This window comes from Melanaphis sacchari, unplaced genomic scaffold (assembly GCF_002803265.2).
Source record: "Melanaphis sacchari strain LSU unplaced genomic scaffold, SCAv2.0 Contig31_pilon_pilon, whole genome shotgun sequence".
NCBI lineage: Eukaryota > Metazoa > Arthropoda > Insecta > Hemiptera > Aphididae > Melanaphis > Melanaphis sacchari.
In genome coordinates this window covers 1,537,204-1,556,530 of record NW_020271193.1, presented here as the reverse complement: position 1 = coordinate 1,556,530, position 19,327 = coordinate 1,537,204, and the positions used below count along the sequence as shown (strand labels likewise).

Here is a 19,327-nt window from a genome sequence, read left to right as displayed (position 1 = left end):
ATTGATTTAACGGGGACAAAAGTATTATTTCGCCCCGTTGTGTACAATAATAATTATTTGGTTAAAATACCAGATTATGACATGAAAATATTCATTAGAACATCGACGATTGTATAATTATATAAAACTTAAATATGATCATCGATAATAATTATAAATACTAAATACTATAGATCGCTCACTACTATTTGGTTTTATATTTGGTCTAAAATACATCTGTAATTTCAATTATTCCGAAATGTATAGAGAACTGATTTTATTACTTTTATAGTATATACTATTAATACTAGGTATTTAAAATAAAACATGCATGATATTATCGTATATCATAAATTTACATTTAAGAGGACGCTATACCTAAAGCGTTCTCATGCAACGACAGCAATACGTAAACTGAACGAAGTACAACAGGACAGAAGAGTTTGCCCCCGCGCTAATATCTAAAAGTCGGCGCCTATGATTGTATACTATGTATAATACATATTTTTATATTTTAAATAATATACTTTCTTAAGGGTTATTTTTTTAATATCGTGCTAAATAAATATGAAATCTTCTATATTATACTTCTAATATAGGTATAAATGTATAATTATTAACTATATTTTTTGATTAAGTATAGACGTAGGTAAAGTAAATGGTGTGAGATTTCTCAGTTGACGAGAACGCACTTTAAAGTTTATACATATTATATCTACTAGCAGATTAGGTGAAACAAAAACCAAATGTTTGTTTAAAAACGTTATAATGGCTGTTTTCAAGAGATTTGATGATAAACTACTCAGACTAATGTAAGCAGATGATCTATCACCAATATGAAAGACAATTATACTATGGAGAAAAACAGGAAAACGTAAGAATTTTCTTCGAATTCTCTCATCATTTGACGAATATGTAATGTCGTTGGATCTCATAGAATAGCATAAGACGGAGAGACTCAAGAATGCCTTCATTAATAAATAAATTACAGTAGAATTTATTATTTTAAAGAAGCTCTAACTTAAATCTACGTATATTATTCTGTAGAAATCCGAGGAGCTTAAAAGTTTCACAATATTTTTCCTAAATGTAGACACCTACAAGAGGAACTTAGTGATTTAATAATTGTACCTACTTCTAAATTTAGATTATTTTATTTATTTTGTTTTATAGTTATGTACCTAGGTGTCCTAGGTATTAAATTTAGTACCTAATATACTAATGTAGGTATCCAAATGTAAACCCTAAAACGATAATAAAAATTCAATTTATGAAAGCGACGACTAAAGTGCAACGGATGTTTACAGACTAGTCCTTATTCATTATCATTTATCACACTGTAGTACTGTACTGTCACTAATCTTTGTGGACTGTATAAAACCTGTATAATGTATAATATACTCTACTTACACAAATGTCAAGCACGGTATCAGATGGCCTGCAACACGTGTTTTTTATTTACACACAAGATTATACAGTTATCAGAATACGAATTGTTGTGAAGAATGTGAAGTGAAAATAGGTAGAGAAATGTGCATAATATTTAATAACATAATTCTTATGCAATGAATTTCGCCCAGTCCTAAGTACATGGTTAATTTAATTTTTATCGTGGACGCAACATTGAAACGCGTCGAATGAAAGTAACACGTCATCAGTATTGAATGAATCCTATAAGATAGCTGGCAATCTATATACCTAAACTCTAGAGGTATCTTCATAAAGTTTTATCGTTATTGCAATTGGATTGTTGAACGTCTTTATAATTGTTTTGATTTTAGTGATATATTAAATTTGACTGCTTCAACATGGACGACTGGGTGGAAAACATTGTAGAGCTAGAATCGAACATTGAGTCATATCCAAATCCAGGAACCAAAGTGTTTCAATATGGTACATCGGGCATTCGTTATAAGTGAGTTTGATGATCATTCTAGGTATCTTTTTGTAGGAACTAAGTATTTGCTGTTTTCAGTTCTGAACACTTAGACCATGTCCTGCATCGGATGGGCTTGCTGGTCGCTTTGCGCTCAATACATTTGAAATCAGCAGCAGTTGGGCTAATGATAACAGCTTCGCACAATCCGCGAGATGATAATGGCATCAAACTCATTGACCCTCTAGGGGAAATGTTGGAAAGCTCATGGGAAGTGTATGCTACTAATTTGGCAAACGCCCCTAACAATCAGGATGTATGTGCCATGCTCATAAATATCGCTTCTGAGAATAATATTGACAAAAAGTATACACCTCGTGTGTTCATTGGTCGTGATACCAGGTAAGTGGCTTTTCTTTAATATTTTTTAATTTTTATATGCCTTCTCAAATGTTTACAATAACTATATTAATTAATGTATTTTTAGAAATTCTGGCAAAAGATTATTGGATGCTGTATTATGTGGTGTTAAAGCTTTTAAAAGTAATGTTGAGGATTTCGGTATAATAACAACACCAATGTTACATTTTTTTGTGAGATGTTATAACACCAATGGCCTATATGGTCAACCAAATGAACATTCTTATTATACTAAATTAACAAACAGTTTTAAAACTTTGCGTAAAATGGCAAGTAAATAATCTATTTATTTAATTAATGGAAATTAAATTGCTGTTATAATATTATATATATTCCTTAGTGTTTAGATTTAAAAAATTATGATCCTGTAATAGAATTTGATGGTGCTAATGGGGTAGGTGCTTTAAAAATGAAAGATGCAATCATACATTTAGAAGAGACATTGGTAATTAATATGCATAATGATGATATAAAGAATACAGAAAAACTAAATTACAAAGTATGATTATATTTTTTTATTTTAAATAAAATAAAATAAATAATTTTTTCTTTTATTTATTTAAGTGTGGTGCAGATTTTGTGAAATCAAACCAATGCCCTCCTACCGGAATGACTATTAAACCATACTCTAAATATGTATCCGTAGATGGAGATGCAGATAGGATAGTTTATTCTTTTGTTGATGAAAACAACAAATTTTATTTATTAGACGGTGATCGAATCGCTACTCTTGGTACTACATTAAAACTTAATTAAAATTATGTCCTATTTATTTTTTTATTTGTATATTTTTTATTTTATCATAGTGGCTGGTTATATAAAAGATTTATTAATTGCTTCTGGTCTTGATATCAACATAGGGTTAGTGCAAACTGCTTATTCAAATGGAAATTCTACAAAATATGTAACTGATAAATTGGTATGTATTTATTTTTTCATTAAAAATTGACTTTGTAGTTAACACAATTATTACTTAATGGTATTTAATAAAAATAATATTTTAACAGTTAATTATTTATATTACATCAAAAAAATTTATCATTGACTTTGTATAAACAGTTTACATTTTGTTGTAGAATACTTATATAATGTGTGTATATTGCAGAAAGTACCTGTTGCATGTGTTCCAACAGGGGTGAAATATCTTCATCATAAAGCCAACGATTATGATGTTGGTATTTATTTTGAAGCAAATGGTCATGGAACTATATTATTTAAGGATGCTATACGAGAACTTATTCGAAATCAATATACTGTTGAAGTGGATGAGTATGTCACTTATTATATTTTACTTAAAATAAGAATATTATATTTATTTTAACATAATATGTTTTGGCTAAGAATAAAAAATATTTGAGATATACAGATTTATATTTTGACTTTGTCATTATTAGATCAAAAACATTGAAATGGGTTGTTATATATTATGTTAAGGACAAAATCACTAGCACTAAAGAAATTGATTTGTATCATGGATATGACTAATGAAACCGTGGGTGATGCTTATTCTGACATGTTGATCGTCGAGTCTGTACTTTGTGAACGAGGATGGAGTATAAGTGATTGGTATGGAACATATTCTGATTTACCAAATCGTCTGAAACAAGTTATTGTTAAGGTAATCAATATGAGTTAATTTGTTTAAAAATAAATAATTGTATAATTAACATATTTATATACATTATCAGGATAGAAATACATTTGAGACTGGTGACGCTGAAAGAATTTGTTTAAAACCACTAGGTCTTCAAGAAAAAATAGATTCTATTGTGTCAAAGTATTCTATGGGAAGATCATTTGTCAGGTAGAATTTGTGGTATTTAATAGATATATTTCCCAAAATTATATTGAACAAGCTTGATACCAGGGTGTTAAATACTAAATAAACAAAAACTTTTTTTAACTAATTTTTATTGTTGTCTTGAAAATGATATTAAATAGTAATCAAGTATTAAATGTATGAGAAACATGTGCAATACATGTAAAACATATTATGTTTTAATTTTGATTTATTTGTGTAATGACAAACAAAAAATGTTCAATTTTTACTTTGTAGACCCTCTGGAACAGAAGATCTGGTAAGAATTTATGCTGAAGCAGACACTCAAATGAACGCAGATAAACTTGCTGTTGAAATTGCTACCGCTGTGTATGATATAGCTGACGGTGTTGGGAAAAAACCAGAATAAACTAAATTTTTTAAATAACGATTCAATGTGTTCAAATATAGTAATTATCCAGGGTTAATAAAACATAAGTGATAACGAAATTGCATACTTCTATGCTGGTATAGTTACTTTAATTATTCTAAAATGTTTATGTTCGGTTATTATTGCGTTACTTATTTTTGTAAAACTTTTAAATAATTTTAGAACAAAAACATTGTATAATTTTGATTAAATTTAAACACATAGTATATTATACATATTTTATATTAATGTTATCAAATCTTTGTTTTTAAATTTTATTTTTATTTTTTATATGATAATTTAAATTAATGTAATGCCTAGCTTCACAGCTATAAATTGGAAATAATTATACTTTTATACAATAAGTAAAAGCTGTATTGTTTTCAACTATAAATCATAATAATTAGAATAATGATGTTTAAAAATCCTGCTCTAATATTCTTTTTTATGGTTGCATTAAATTAGTCTCACCAGATAGTGATAGCAAGCACTTTTTATTCTGTTTTTTATTGTTTTCATTACAAATATTAATCAAATATTTGTATAATTATATAATAGTTTATGTTTATATTAATAAATAAATGTGCTGTATATGGTATTATATAATATTTACATAAAGATAAGTAACAAAAAATTATGTTTAAATCCAATTAAAAATTATGAACTTAAACAAAGTCAAATTCAAATCTTTTATTAACTTACAAATACTGTTATATGATTAATGATTAATATTAATTTTATCTCATTTTACTTATATTATTAATTTATTTCTGCTTTCTTTACTAAGATATATTAAATTAAAAATGCCTATTTTTTTATCATACTTTTAATAATAGGTTTATAAGAGATAACCTTAAGCACAAAATCTAAACTCCTATGGATTTAATAAATTCTTTAAACTTTAGGGTCATTCTATACATTGCACAACATTATTCAAAATTAAACGTTAAAATTAAATCTATTTTTTTGTTGCTATTTTAAAATTAGTATAAATATAAACTAAAAAGTATACTATGTGATCATAATATTCATAATAAATCATCCAGTCATAAAAAAAGAGACAAGTTGGAAATTATCACACAGTAACTGCCAACTGGAAAGTACCAAAAATTTGATTTTGAGATGATTCAAATTTTTATATTCTGATGTATAGTGATAGTATATAATCTTTTTCAAAGTCCTCAATCATGTTTATTGTGTGTGTTGCACAGTTATTTTTATTTGAGAAAAAAATAAGTGAAGAAGAAAATAGGAATTAAAAAAAATTTATTTTCCAATACTTTAAAGTGGAGCTCCATGTTAAAAATTCAAACTATAGTTTATAAACTTCTATAAAATTGGTACATAATATTTTAAAGTTAATATAGCATGTAAAACTGAGAACTTGTTTAATTATTTTTTTAATAAAAATGTAGTTCAAATTAGGTATCTATAAAAAATAATTTATATATATTTTTAAAATAATTATAAAAAAATATGAATTTTAATTATATAAATAACATTACAATTTAATAGGGATAAAGGTACATAATTTTCATTAATATTGAAAATATAAAATATAAAAATTCTTTAGAGAGTATCAATGTAAAAGAACATTTCGGTAATTTGATCAGTCTGCTATTAAATATTTCTATAATAATAAAATTGTTCAAGATATTTAAATAAATAAATGGTTAATACTTATTACTTGATATTACAGTTGAATAATAAAGGTAATGAGTGAATAATTATTAAGTTATTAATTTTGAAATGAACATATCTAAATAAATAAATAACAATAATAATAGAATAGAATGATTAGAACATGATAAAAAAAAAAAAACAAACAAATATTTAAAATAATATAATAGACATTGAGATTTAAGCAGCAACATCAAAGAATCGATCGAGCATAGCGGATACTTGAGCTGGAGTGTATTTGACATATTTTTCTGGGTTTTTAGTAAATGACGACTGTGAAAATCTATAAATACATGTTTTTTTATCAATTAGTAACTCAATAAATTTTACTTAAAATTTGATTCAAGTAATAACTATTTTTTTTTTTAAATACAATTAAAATTTAAGTAATTGCATATTATGTTTGCGTAAAAATGTATTACTTGTCATAAAATGCACTGTATTTCGGTAAAATAAATTCCTTGTTATCACGTTTCAATCCTTCTCGTAATTCAACATCAGGTATTGTGTAACCTCTTTGAAGCTTGAGTATTTCTTCAATTTCTTTGTTAAAACCCTAAATAAATCATAAAAAGTAAAAAAAAACAATATAATTTTAATGTCATTCATAACAATTTTTATTTGATAGGAATAACATTTTTATTTATTAAAATTAATAAAATTTCCAAGTGTTTAATCATATAATTTTTAAGAAAGGATGGAAGAACTTACAGAAAATCTCTCTTTGATTATGTTACGATCCTTATCCTTGAGCCTGCCATTTACAACTTGAACATCATCCAAATTAACTATGAAACCTAATATTCTATTCCAACTGTAATAGAAAATACAATCATTAATTAAATAATAAAAATATAAAAATAAATATTATTACCTACCATTGTTGATAAGACTTTTTATGTGACGCAATCATCTCATCGTATGTATTTTCACATTCAGGTTCAGTCAAAGAAACTATATCCAATAGAGCTGACCTTTGTAATGATTTGATTACATAGTGGCAGTTGTTCAAACGAAATAAATATTTAACGCCTGGTTCGCTGTAGGAGTCACTACGATTTATAAGCATCAGGTTTAACTGAGACAATACTTTTTCTGTCAAAATGTAACAGTTTTAAGAACCAAACATTTATTGAATATATATTGACATGTATATGTCTTATGGCTTGAGGGGGGGGGGTCATTCTGTTAATTTGTGTGACACCAAAAATATTACCATGATGTCATGAGTGTTTTATGTAATGTGTATGCGTCGAACCAAATACCGGAAATTAGCAATTATACAAACATTATTGGAATTACAGTGGCATGTGATCTAGTAGTAACATTAGGTATAACTCGTTGTATAACAATTGTATTGACAATAAAAATAACTTTTTTGATTCGTATGTCAATTGTATTCAATAGAAACAAGACATATACATGTACCAATCTGCATGTAGTGTAAATACTCTTTTTTTTTTTTTATTTACTTACTGATGTAAAGTCCTAAAAGATACTTGTATTTTTCTGGTGGAGTGATATGATGCGATACCATGTTGTTGTACAATGGTACTTGAGCTAAAAGAGGACCGACACTATCTATATAGTCAAGAAGTTGTTCCATCAACACGAGCACATCGCTAGTTAATTGATAAACTGTACCATCTCGTGGCAATCCCATAGAATTATCAGTCCTCACACTTTCAACTATTTCTTCTAGTGTCCTAACTCCCTAATTAGGAAAAATAATATTATTATAAGCTATTTTAAAATAACATACATTAAAGGAAAGAAAATTACTTACTGTGGAGTGAAGTGTATTGAGTATAATTGAATATTGACCTCTAATGGCGGGATCACATCCTTCCATTGTACGTTCAAATTCAGACTTCATAGCAGCCAAATGTTTTAAAATTGGAAACATGACAAACAAATTGGCAAATTCTTTTCTATGAATACATCTTTTTGCTCTAGTAGCTATGCTCTGCAATTAATATATTATTTTATATATATTATTAATTATTTTGATTCAATATTCAAAATAAAATAAAATATTTATAAAATTTTAACAGCATTACAGCACAATAGTAAGAGTATTTTGTTGTATGGTAATATGGTTAATAGTTAACATTATAAAATATAATATCAATACCTCTCCCTCGTGAACAATATTAGCAAGGCTTTCTTGAATAATGATTTGAAATACTTGATGATGATGTTTGATTGGTATTATACCAACCATCAGTGATAGTTCTGCTTGCATGAGTTTCTGAAGAGCAATTACTGAAATAAGATAATTTTCCATTTCTTGTTCATCAACAACATCTTCCCGATTTTCTGGAAAAATTGTATTTTATATCAGTGTTGACAAAATTAAACAAAATTAAAAGATAATAATTATTAATTACCTATAAGTGTAGGTCTTCTAGTTCCTAAATTCAAACCAGTCGACTGACCTAATGTTTGAGATGCTTTCAAAAACATACGATTAGCTTTTTTCTCAAATCTAGAATAATAAAACTTATCAACCTGAAATAAATTTTGTACACATTTTAACTTACACATGCTGGATACGTTTAGATGTTTTTCTAGTGACAGTAACTTCAGATCTATGAGGAAATTTTGATTTCTAAAATAGAAAAATAATATTTTCATTCATGAATAAATAATCATATTTTATATGCTTAGTTTGAAACATACTACTGAGGGTGAACCCATAGTCTGCCCAATGGCCATATTAGTGCTTCCAGCACTTCCAGTTTTTTGATATTCCTTTAGAGTAGTCATCGATTTAGTGAGGGTGTTAGCCCGTACTCTAGCATAAACATTCATGTATTCATCACGAGATTGACTAATTAACCAATCTGCTAAACGAATTAGATCCGATGAAACAGTTTCAGAGAAATGGCTAATAGAACTCACAGATGATGAATCATCAGTTACTAACTCTAAAGAATTATAAATTAAATAAAAAATTCAATTTAAATAATTTGTTAGTAGCATGTTTACTAACCATCATCGTTTGTGGAAATGTCGATCAAAATTGCTGGTTGAACATGTTTACTATGCTTTAAAAGGATCTCTTTAAACTCTCTCTGAATACTATCACCTCCAGTTTTAAACAGTGATGACTAAAGTAAATAAAATAAACAAATTTAAAAAATAAAATATTTAAGAATTAAATTTAATACACACATACCACATTTTCTAGTTCAACACTTTGAGGATTATTTTTTTCAAAATAGTTTTGTGCCTCTCGCAGTTTTTCCATGGCGTCTAAGAACTCATTCAAACCATCAGACCCATTCGGTCTTCCTAAAATAATTGATTCAACTCTTGGACAAACATCATGGAACATTATCACTCTATCCAATGCAAACATTGTTTTTTCAATGTCTAAAATAAAAACAAAAGTTTAGAAATTATTACATTATTTAACAAAAATTTATTAAACTCTGATCATACTAGTCTTTTTTAACTGTAAATTTTCCATTTCATTATAAATTGGCAGTATAGTTTGTTGAAGTCTGCCAAGTCTGTTTTCAAAAGATGTAAGGATATCAACCATTTTTTCTGACAGTTGGCTATTACGTTGTAAGTGTTCTTTAAATGCATCTAAATTCTGACGCTCCTAATAACACATTGAAAATCTATTTAATTAATTATGAATTTTTCAAGAAAACTTAAACAAATACTATATTACTATAGTCATTTTTTTTTTGTTTTTTTTTTTTGTAATATCAACAATACATTTCAAAAATTGTAAAATTAATAAGTAATAGTTCATTATTTATATATTGTACATCTTTTAAAGTTTTCAGGGATAATTTGATAAATTGAAATAGTTCAAAGAATGTAATAATCTGATTCACTATTAAATTATTATTTAACTAAATATTTACTAAAAGTTATTTTTTTTTTTTTATTAAAGAAATTCCTTAGCTACCTTTTCTAATTTTCCACTGGAATCCATAATTTGACGCGATTATCAAAAATTTCAGTTAACTATAGTGATTTTAAACTGTCTACATGGTACAAAAAAATAGTTTAAAAATAAACTTAATTCAAAAGAAAGTCAAAAGAATCTAAGTAATTTAAGTATGAAAAACAACTGTATACTGTATAGACGTATAGTATACTATATACCTATATAATTGTTCTCACCAATCACGATAACTGTAATCTTTTATCAAACTAAAATAAACAGCTGACATGAAAAGGAAACAAATTGTATATGATAAGACATTTTTTTGCACTTAGTCGCTCAATGATTTTAGTCCTTACCTGATTACCTATATCGGCTATATCATTCAGAAAAAAATTTTCCGGTCTTTAAACCGATTTTTATTTGTTAATTCACCAAAAAATGTTATCCTTGAACAGAATTGTAAAATGTCTCGTAAGTACTTATTTACGTTTCTTTATTTCACTATTACCATTTTACCTGAAATTTTTGTGTATTTGTTTATTATTTGTAGGTGTCAAATTCAAGAACATTCCAGACATCTGCAGTCGTCAAACATGATACAATGTTTAATGTGAGTAGAATATTATGTTATTGTTTGCTTAATTATTGAGTTACTTAAGAATTGGTTAGTGACAGCTTCTGCTTTCTAATAACAAAATAGGTAGTTGTGGTACACTTATTTTCACTTCTGCAATGTCCATATGAACAACATTTTGATTAAAATTATTTATATGATAACCTAATGCGATTGGATTTTTAGTTGAGTATTGAAGTTTAATATTTTCTTGATATTGCAATTCTTAAAATTTAAGGTTTATCATTTGTTCCGTATTTTAAAATATATTCATTCTAAAATTCTTCATATTGCTATTATATCTGTTAAATATATTGAATTATATAACTTCTGATTTTTGTATCTATAGCCATAGAGGCCATTTCATAATCTTGGAAATACTAAAGCATATTATTTTGAACATTATAAATTATGGTCTTTAATATTCAAATATATAGGTATAAAATCATTAGAATTTTATTTTTCTGTTAAAATTGTCTATATTTAATTCCATAATATTGAATATTGTGTAACTATAATATACATAATTTTAAGAATTATATTAATAAATATATTCCTATGAAAAACCTACTAGTTTTAATCAATAATTTGAATGTATCAAATATCTTTTGTTTAGTTATGTTATTAAGATGAAGTTCTTTTTTTACTGTTGTCTGTATATCAGTTTACCTTACAGGGTAAGTTATAGCTGTTGATTGTTCAATTTTTCAGATGTAAATAATCTTACATAGCGTAGTAATTATTTAATAGACACCTCTACTTAATCATAAAATTGTTATTTTATTATTGACCTCAACTGGATTTAAACCTCAACTAGTAATTATTAATGATTTTTTATAATATTTAAACAAGTATAGCTATAATTTAAGATAATTTTAATTTAGTATTAAAACTTTATTAGTGTTAATCTTTGATAGGAAAATTGATTTAATTAACAATGTTTTTATTTTTTCAGCATAGGGATACAAAGGAGGATAATCTGGATATAAAATTTGAGTTCAGCGATGAAAATAAAAAGGTAATCATGTTTATACATGATTCTTGTTCTGTGTACTTAATATACTCATTATTCATGTAGATCTAATTTATTTACTTAATGTGTTTCTTAGAGAATTGAAGCCATATTAGCTATATACCCAGAAGGCCATAAGCGAGCAGCCATGATACCGCTGTTGGATTTAGCTCAAAGGCAACATGGTTGGTTACCTATATCAGCTATGCACAAGGTGGCTGATGTATTAGACTTACCTAAAATGAGAGTTTATGAAGTAGCCACTTTTTACACAATGTTTATGCGAAAGCCAACTGGAAAGTATCACGTGCAAGTATGCACAACAACTCCTTGCTGGTTGCGGGGTTCAGATGACGTAATGTCATGTTTAAAGAAAAAATTAAATATTGGTGTTGGTGAAACTAGTAAAGATGGGCAGTGGACATTGTCTGAAGTAGAATGTTTGGGTGCATGCGTTAATGCTCCAATGATGCAAGTCAATGATGATTATTATGTAAGTTAATCTGAATACTAATGTATTGTGGTGTTTCATCTACATCATAAAAGTCCAATAAATATCTTTCAATTTCAAACATAGTATAAATTAAAAGATAAATAATAAAAGAATATTTTAACCGTTTTCAAAGAAAATTTCAGAATATTATTGCATACATTTTTTATCTATAAATTAATAATGCTGTATTTAATTAGTAATTTATATGTATGAATTTGCAGGAAGATTTGACTACAAAAGATGTTGAATCTATAATCGATGATCTAAAGAATGGGAAAATTCCTACTCCAGGACCCAGGTAAATCTTGATCTCTTTCTTTATAAAAGCATTTATTAGTCGTATTATTTTGCAATTTTTTATAGATCTAGTCGATATGCATCAGAGCCAATGGATGGATTAACATCATTGAAAGAAGAACCCTATGGCCCTGGATTTAAAGTACGACCAGATTTATAAGTTAAAACATTCTAGTAGGATCACAATTTGTTTTAAAACTTATCAAAATACATGATTATGTAATATTAGTAATTTTTTTTTTTTTTTTTTTTTGGCTTACACGTAACAGTTTGAAAAAAAAATTACCATGTCTGTAAAAAAATGTATATGATTATTTAATATACAACTATAAAATTAAAAATTTCTTGTATCATGTATGTTTTTCTGGTGTATGTTTTTTTTGTTTCAAACACGTAACACCATGAGCCTTAAGATTGTGGTTGTATTTGAATCGACGATGACATTTAGTACATTCGTACATGAGGTCTAGACCACACACTTCTTTTCTATGGTGTACAAGGGTGAATCGGTCGCCAAACGTATCCAAACAATCTGGGCATGTGTGCTTTTCATCCAACTTGAGGTTCATGAACAGTTTTTCATCCAAATCATCCAATAAGCCTAGATGATCGCAATAATGGTTGTCAACATTACTATATTGTTATTATAACAGATGTTGCAATATATAGAGTGGGTTAAAAGCAATTTAATAGCAACACAAAGTTAAGAAGGAACTGATTTTTAGGAGCAATTACATTTTTATAAAGGAATAGGAAAATTTTTTTTATAAATATAAAACAAATTTATATTTTCAAATGACCAAGGAACTGAATATTGGATAATATTATATTATGTATACAATATACATAAACACATATCACAAACATGAAACATAAAGCTTAATATTATTATATCACAATTTCAACCAAATTTTTTGCAGTTTTTAAGAATACAAGAATTAAAAATTTAGGTGAAAAATAATATATAAAATTATTTTTAATCATCATAAAAAATAAAGTCACAACTCACATGTTGATTTTGTGTAAAAAAAAAAATCTTGTTACAAAAGTGAAAAGTCACAAATGTTAAAAACAGTATTAAAAAGATACCTATACGAGTTAACATTATAGTAAACATAATTAATGTACTATCAAATATTATAAAGGTACATATATTTAAGTCCTAAAGTAAGTTCCGAGTACATGGTACATATATAAAACATTGACTAGAAACATTAACGAAAAATCTTCGCACGACATTGTATTGCATACATACATAATAATACGTACTACCGCAGATGACGATTTATAATATTTTTATGGGTAGGGGTATGGTGGAAGGTACGACACAGGTGTAAGTTTTTTTTAATGGATTGTTTCACTTGAGGTGGGTCTTCATGTGCAACAATAGGTTGTGTTTATGCTTGGACTTTTTGTGGCATATGGGACACTCGAACTTCGGATCGACGCCGCACTCGAATCGGACGTGCCGACTGAGGCTGTGGAGTCGAGCGTACGAGTTACCGCACCGGGCGCAGGCGTACATCGGTCGCTGGTGGTTGGCGGGCAAGTGGTGCTGTATTCTGGTAGACGAATGCAGGGACAGTGTGCGTCCGCGTTCGGTGTATGGGTCACCTGAAGACGGACGCCGGGAAGACAAAAAACAATAAAAAAAAAAAAACAAAACGAAAATATACGAATTAGCACCAGGACTGCGCAGTTTGGATATAAGTGTGTGTGTTTATGTGTGTTTGCAGTAGCTCACATGCAACTATTTTTAAAATATAATAATAGCGGCGACTGCACACTATAGTCACGTAAATAAAAAAGCAACAATCGAGAGAACAAAATATAATAATAATATTATATTTAATTATATAATTAAAGTCTCTATTAGATACATACCCTACGCGTAAGGCGTAACAATATCTAGGTAGCAACATTTTTTTAGTGAGTAAAAAGTAAAGTCAAAAGTGTACGAAAATTCCATGCCTCTCCCTCGCAAATACGACTGAATTACGCCCCTGCGTGTATGACGATGTATATCATTATTGTGCTAGTAAATCTTTACGTAATTTGGTTTTTAATAGAATACAATTTAACAAGTGTATGAGTTACGATCATTGGGAAATTATAGTTTATTAATTAGGATAGATATATAGCAAACGTTAAGTGGATGCGATATCATAAAAAAATGACTGCAGGCCGTAGCAACTTCGCCATACGTCCATACCTGATGATTCAAGACAGTTAGACAGACATAAGTAATTAATAAATTAGTATAATACATAAATGGTATGTTTTTTACACAGTTTTAAAATAATATTATATATATATATATATATATATGTATATACTCGAAGTAGTACGCATTTAAAGTAGGTACATATAATATTTAAAATATAATATGTATGTTGTTTGGGCGGTAGTTTAAGTAATAACAAAATAATACATCATATAAATGTTTGAGTAATGAGCATAATTATATAAAATAGATAGGTAGTCAATAAAGTTTTCAAATCAAAATGTGATGTTTGCTCAACGAATGGGTCTTCAAGTTGTGCCTGTGGTAAAAATACGCTTGACAAATGTGGCACTGGTGACGGGGCATCTTTCCACATTCGTCTCTGATGTGTCGGCGTAAGGAATCTCTGTGCTTGTACCATTTACTGCACGTTTTGCACGACCAACACTTGTCTGGAAAAAAAAAAGACCGAAATAAAATTAAAAGCAGACCAGCTAGCCACTTATTTCAATCATAATATTACATATCTAATATCTATGCGGTATATACTATAGATAAAGAGCGGGGAGTAATATAAGAGTAGACAGGTAGATTATATAGTGATATTACGGCGACGACTTAAACTAATGAGAAAACAAAAATCATGGATCAAGCAAATATTTCATTATGATCACAACAACATCACTATAATAATTTTTTTAAAAAAATAACACTGAACAATACCTACAACGGTATCGTTAAAAAAGCGACAAAATACACAAAACGATATAATAATAATGGTATGTAATAATATTACCCACCTGCACCAGTTAGCTGCAGCAAACTGCTGTAGTAATTATTCAAGTATTGCAGCTGTGACATTACATACTGCCCCGGTTATGTTATTATGCAGTGTTAAAATATGTAATATAATATTTAATTTATTATCTAATAAATAGGTAAGATTAGGTACCTCTATACATCGTAAAAAAACCTTGTTACGAATCACGGCATTATATTATATTTATATAGGTACCTTTCTACCTACTCAATGGCGTATTGTAATGCAACCCTCTCAACCCTGCAGTAAGTATATTATTATATAAGTAGGTATCGAGGAAACTACTGTATATTTTGCTGAATCATAGATCGTAACCTCTAAATACCGGATACTCTCGGTCGCTGATGTTTTGTCCATTTATCAGTTTTACATTTGTTTCCAGAAAAAAAGTCAGCTACTTGGAGGTGTCCGTTAGAGGAGGTTTCAATATACACAGAATATTGCGGTGTCGGACGTAATTTAAGGTCGTGTTTGCTTGGCCTCCACATATGTTTTAAGCGTGTCAAACACACTACAAGAACCCAAATGGTTTTCTAACTCTGTACAGATAATCATTCGGCAATACGGACATTTGGCAATCCAAATGTGTTGCAAACGCCCTGAAACAAAATACAGTGGCGATTAGCGTTAGGTAAACATGATTTGGTCCAGTGTATAGGTGTCGACTGTGTCGAGTTCACCGAAATGATATAATTATTTCATAGTAATAACTGAAGAGAAGCGTTAGTATTATAATATAAATAAGAGACGGAACAAGCTGATAGAACTAAGTATATCTACAGCGTTTTCCGTAACTTTCCGTGACGTATTATCTGTCCTATCAAAGAGCTAGTGGTTTAATATGATTTAATATTTTTATTTTTTTTATTGGGTGATTCGTTTATCGAACAACGTTCATGATTTCAAAATTTATTAACGCTTTTGAAAAACAATTTTTTACTCAATTTCGAGTCGAAATAAAACCAATTATAGTTTTAATATTTTTATCGTTATAGTTTAAGATATTGTTTTTTAAATGACAACATGTATTTTTAATTTTATGTTTTAAAGCGGATTATTATTTTTTGAAAATTAGATTATATAAAAATATAAATTCTGATGAGTAGTTTATAAGCATAAGAATTCAAATTTAGTTGAACGGAGTAAAGTGGTACGGGGATACTCTTCGAAATGTTGGTCTGCTACTCTGCTCACCTATACTTTAAATATGTACAAATCATGAAATACACGTCTGAATTTCAATTTTAATACATCGAAGTACTCAGAAAAATATTCTGCTTTAGAATATGGAATTAAAAATTCATGCTGTCATTCAAAAAAGCAAAAAACTTAAATAATTAAAATAATGAAATATATGTTTTTAAAAACATTATTAATAGATAATTTTCCGCATCAAAATGGCTGATAATGTATTTTATTTGTGTGTACTTATATGTTGATTTTGTCTTTGCAAAAATGACTTGTCCCGACAGTTGCACTTTAAAATCATATCTTGTATAGGTAAGTAGATGATTTAGTGTAAATATTAAATGGTTAGGTTATAATATATACACATAAAGTCGGCCTAACGTGGTGATGGTACAACTCGCGGACCAAAATTAAATATATATTTCTAATTTATCAGGTACATACAATAATAGCAGTGAATATATATTATAAATATTTTTTTCACTGTTGATGAACATTCAGCCGTTTCTTTGATCCGTATAACTATTTTTTACTACGATATAATATATCGGCTCAGCATACGTAATGATTCGTGACTATTGATATCACTTTTCAAAACATAATATTTTTATTATTGATAATTACATTTTTAGTATAAGCAATATACTTGCGTTTAAAATACCGACACAAAATCAAATGAAGTAGAACATGCGAACTTATTATTTGTTACTGTTCGATCAGGATATTATTAAAATTTTTACACGTATATAATATAATAGGTATTATAAAGTGTGTTTTTATACACTCATATATATATATATATGTGTATATATAAATTAAGCGCATTATTATGATTGTATAAAATTCAATTATTGAAGAATATATATGTACACATAATATAGATATAATAATAATATTATCATTGTCTAACGGAACATGAACGGCACACCAAAAAATATATTGTATATGATTTAATAATTATTATAATTTAATTTATATTATAAAGGTAATGATGACAATTATTATTAAGCGAAAAAATGGAATAGAAAAACAAAATGAAACAAGGAAACTTGTTAATCATTCATATATAATTTTTATAAATACACATAATTTACATTATAATAATACACAAATATATATTAATTTTTTTTTGTGCTGTACCTGACTAGAATCATGGACCGCCACGTTAAGTAGAGGTATTACACTTATATAATTATATAAGTAGTATTTTAATTTGTTTCTATATAAAGGTCGTGACTAATCAAGGAACTCAATTTCATTGCACTAAATAATAATTAAAAAAAAAAAAAATACAAATACAAATGACTAAAATTTATCCACAATATGGGTTAGTTAAAAAAAAAAAAAATAGATCCTTTTTACATACAAATTTTTCAGTACAACAGTTGTGTGTCAGTGTTACATATACGTATACAAATTATAAATTACGAATTTTATTACAATTTAGTATTATGATGTGGTCATTTTTAATAGTAAAAAAAAAAAAAGGAAATGTGAAAAATACGAGAGAGAGAGAGACAGAGGATATTTTATTTCCACCAGAAAACGACGAATAGTCACGTTGACAAAGTGCAGGATTGAGTTTGGAAATGCGTTTGTTGACATCAAGACGTAAAACTTATCATTTTATTTTGCACCACCGCACAGAAACGTTTGCTCAATACATGTGAATAGCCCTACTTAGGACAATCGATCCGGAAATCGCAACTAAATTGCGGTGTACCTATACATATATCTACACATTTATCACAATGTTTTGATTTTTGAATTCACACATAAATTATACTATCTTATGAATATTGCGTCGAGTTTTCAATATTTATTATGAATTACCTATGATTTATGATCCACGCCGAACATTTTTGTCTCAAGTTTGTTGGAAATTTAACGATATTATAAGTTACAGACTTCTTACTCTTAAATCATCTCGTATTAATTCATGATTTATGAACACGAAATATGGGTTGACTTACAGTAAACGATGATTCACGAAAAATTTTATACTTGCATTTCCTAAATAATCTGAGATTATTTAAGTTACAAAAAAATTATTATATCAGAAAAATTTGAAAGAATCGTTGTTAAATTATGTATTGATCGTATATTTACACAAAGCACACAAAATATTGTTTATTAACTTAAAATCATAATTTTTCCACAGTAAATATTTGTGTTTTGTGCGTTTTTGATAATTAGAATCGAAAAACAAAAATCAAAATACAATTTACAATTATGTGATAATTATCTTAAAAAGTAAATTCGTGTCGGACTTTGGTATATACCTATTAGATCCAATAAAAATATTATGATCTAATTTCAATAGGCATGTTTGGTAACATAAAATGCATGCAATTGAACGCATTTAATCGAACCCACTAAATTTAATATTGTGCTGTACGAACCCATCAACAATACATTGTAATGATAAAGTGCTCTCTTACGTCTCTTATGTCTAATACAAAATTGTTCAATTGTCAACTATACCTAATGTTATAGTTTCAAGTTTCGACTATCAATAAAATAGGTTTGGCAAATGTTTTGTTATATTTTTCGAGAAAAAAAAAGTATTTTATATTATATACAGGAATAATATTAATTTAAAATTAAAATAAATAACTATTTTTGA

The 19,327-nt window shown here is 27.5% G+C and overlaps 4 protein-coding genes across 4 annotated transcripts; 2 read left to right on the top strand and 2 right to left on the bottom strand.

Annotated features, from left to right (window-relative positions):
- Positions 1 to 1,361: 1,361 nt before the first annotated feature.
- Positions 1,362 to 4,623, top strand: LOC112596307 (phosphoacetylglucosamine mutase). Its single transcript, XM_025341914.1, has 11 exons — positions 1,362 to 1,690; positions 1,761 to 1,894; positions 1,955 to 2,257; positions 2,343 to 2,544; positions 2,616 to 2,774; positions 2,840 to 3,008; positions 3,082 to 3,194; positions 3,381 to 3,544; positions 3,710 to 3,893; positions 3,964 to 4,079; positions 4,332 to 4,623. The coding sequence occupies exons 2-11, from the start codon at positions 1,788 to 1,790 to the stop codon at positions 4,462 to 4,464; spliced, it is 1,650 nt and encodes a 549-aa protein (XP_025197699.1). The 5' UTR covers positions 1,362 to 1,690; positions 1,761 to 1,787; the 3' UTR covers positions 4,465 to 4,623.
- Positions 4,624 to 6,047: 1,424 nt separating this feature from the next.
- Positions 6,048 to 10,232, bottom strand: LOC112596293 (exocyst complex component 7). Its single transcript, XM_025341886.1, has 14 exons — positions 10,073 to 10,232; positions 9,592 to 9,757; positions 9,326 to 9,522; positions 9,140 to 9,257; positions 8,827 to 9,074; positions 8,688 to 8,755; positions 8,535 to 8,632; positions 8,279 to 8,463; positions 7,931 to 8,110; positions 7,621 to 7,858; positions 7,023 to 7,239; positions 6,856 to 6,958; positions 6,567 to 6,700; positions 6,048 to 6,427 (listed from the first exon to the last, which is right to left on the bottom strand). Exons 1-14 carry the CDS (start codon positions 10,097 to 10,099, stop codon positions 6,325 to 6,327), a joined length of 2,082 nt encoding a protein of 693 aa, XP_025197671.1. The 5' UTR covers positions 10,100 to 10,232; the 3' UTR covers positions 6,048 to 6,324.
- A 145-nt stretch (positions 10,233 to 10,377) lies between these two features.
- LOC112596294 (probable NADH dehydrogenase [ubiquinone] flavoprotein 2, mitochondrial) lies at positions 10,378 to 12,697 on the top strand. Its single transcript, XM_025341887.1, has 6 exons — positions 10,378 to 10,525; positions 10,605 to 10,664; positions 11,623 to 11,685; positions 11,777 to 12,172; positions 12,394 to 12,470; positions 12,536 to 12,697. The coding sequence occupies exons 1-6, from the start codon at positions 10,493 to 10,495 to the stop codon at positions 12,627 to 12,629; spliced, it is 723 nt and encodes a 240-aa protein (XP_025197672.1). The 5' UTR covers positions 10,378 to 10,492; the 3' UTR covers positions 12,630 to 12,697.
- Positions 12,698 to 14,909: 2,212 nt separating this feature from the next.
- On the bottom strand, positions 14,910 to 15,963 carry LOC112596288 (zinc finger protein 25-like). The gene is made up of 2 exons (XM_025341882.1): positions 15,494 to 15,963; positions 14,910 to 15,145 (listed from the first exon to the last, which is right to left on the bottom strand). The coding sequence occupies exons 1-2, from the start codon at positions 15,552 to 15,554 to the stop codon at positions 14,964 to 14,966; spliced, it is 243 nt and encodes an 80-aa protein (XP_025197667.1). The 5' UTR covers positions 15,555 to 15,963; the 3' UTR covers positions 14,910 to 14,963.
- Between the last annotated feature and the right edge of the window lie 3,364 nt (positions 15,964 to 19,327).

Coding starts and splice junctions, on each gene's coding strand:
- LOC112596307 (XM_025341914.1), top strand. CDS start 1,788: ATGGACGACTGGGTGGAAAACATTGTAGAGCTAGAATCGAACATTGAG. Junction 2,258..2,342: donor TTCATTGGTCGTGATACCAG/GTAAGTGGCTTT, acceptor ATGTATTTTTAG/AAATTCTGGCAAAAGATTAT. Junction 3,545..3,709: donor TATACTGTTGAAGTGGATGA/GTATGTCACTTA, acceptor TATTATGTTAAG/GACAAAATCACTAGCACTAA.
- LOC112596293 (XM_025341886.1), bottom strand. CDS start 10,099: ATGGATTCCAGTGGAAAATTAGAAAAG. Junction 9,075..9,139: donor CATTTCCACAAACGATGATG/GTTAGTAAACAT, acceptor ATAATTCTTTAG/AGTTAGTAACTGATGATTCA. Junction 8,633..8,687: donor TCTAAACGTATCCAGCATGT/GTAAGTTAAAAT, acceptor TTATTATTCTAG/ATTTGAGAAAAAAGCTAATC.
- LOC112596294 (XM_025341887.1), top strand. CDS start 10,493: ATGTTATCCTTGAACAGAATTGTAAAATGTCTC. Junction 11,686..11,776: donor TCAGCGATGAAAATAAAAAG/GTAATCATGTTT, acceptor TGTGTTTCTTAG/AGAATTGAAGCCATATTAGC. Junction 12,173..12,393: donor AAGTCAATGATGATTATTAT/GTAAGTTAATCT, acceptor ATGAATTTGCAG/GAAGATTTGACTACAAAAGA.
- LOC112596288 (XM_025341882.1), bottom strand. CDS start 15,554: ATGTCACAGCTGCAATACTTGAATAATTACTACAGCAGTTTGCTGCAG. Junction 15,146..15,493: donor GCTGCAGCTAACTGGTGCAG/GTGGGTAATATT, acceptor TTTTTTTTCCAG/ACAAGTGTTGGTCGTGCAAA.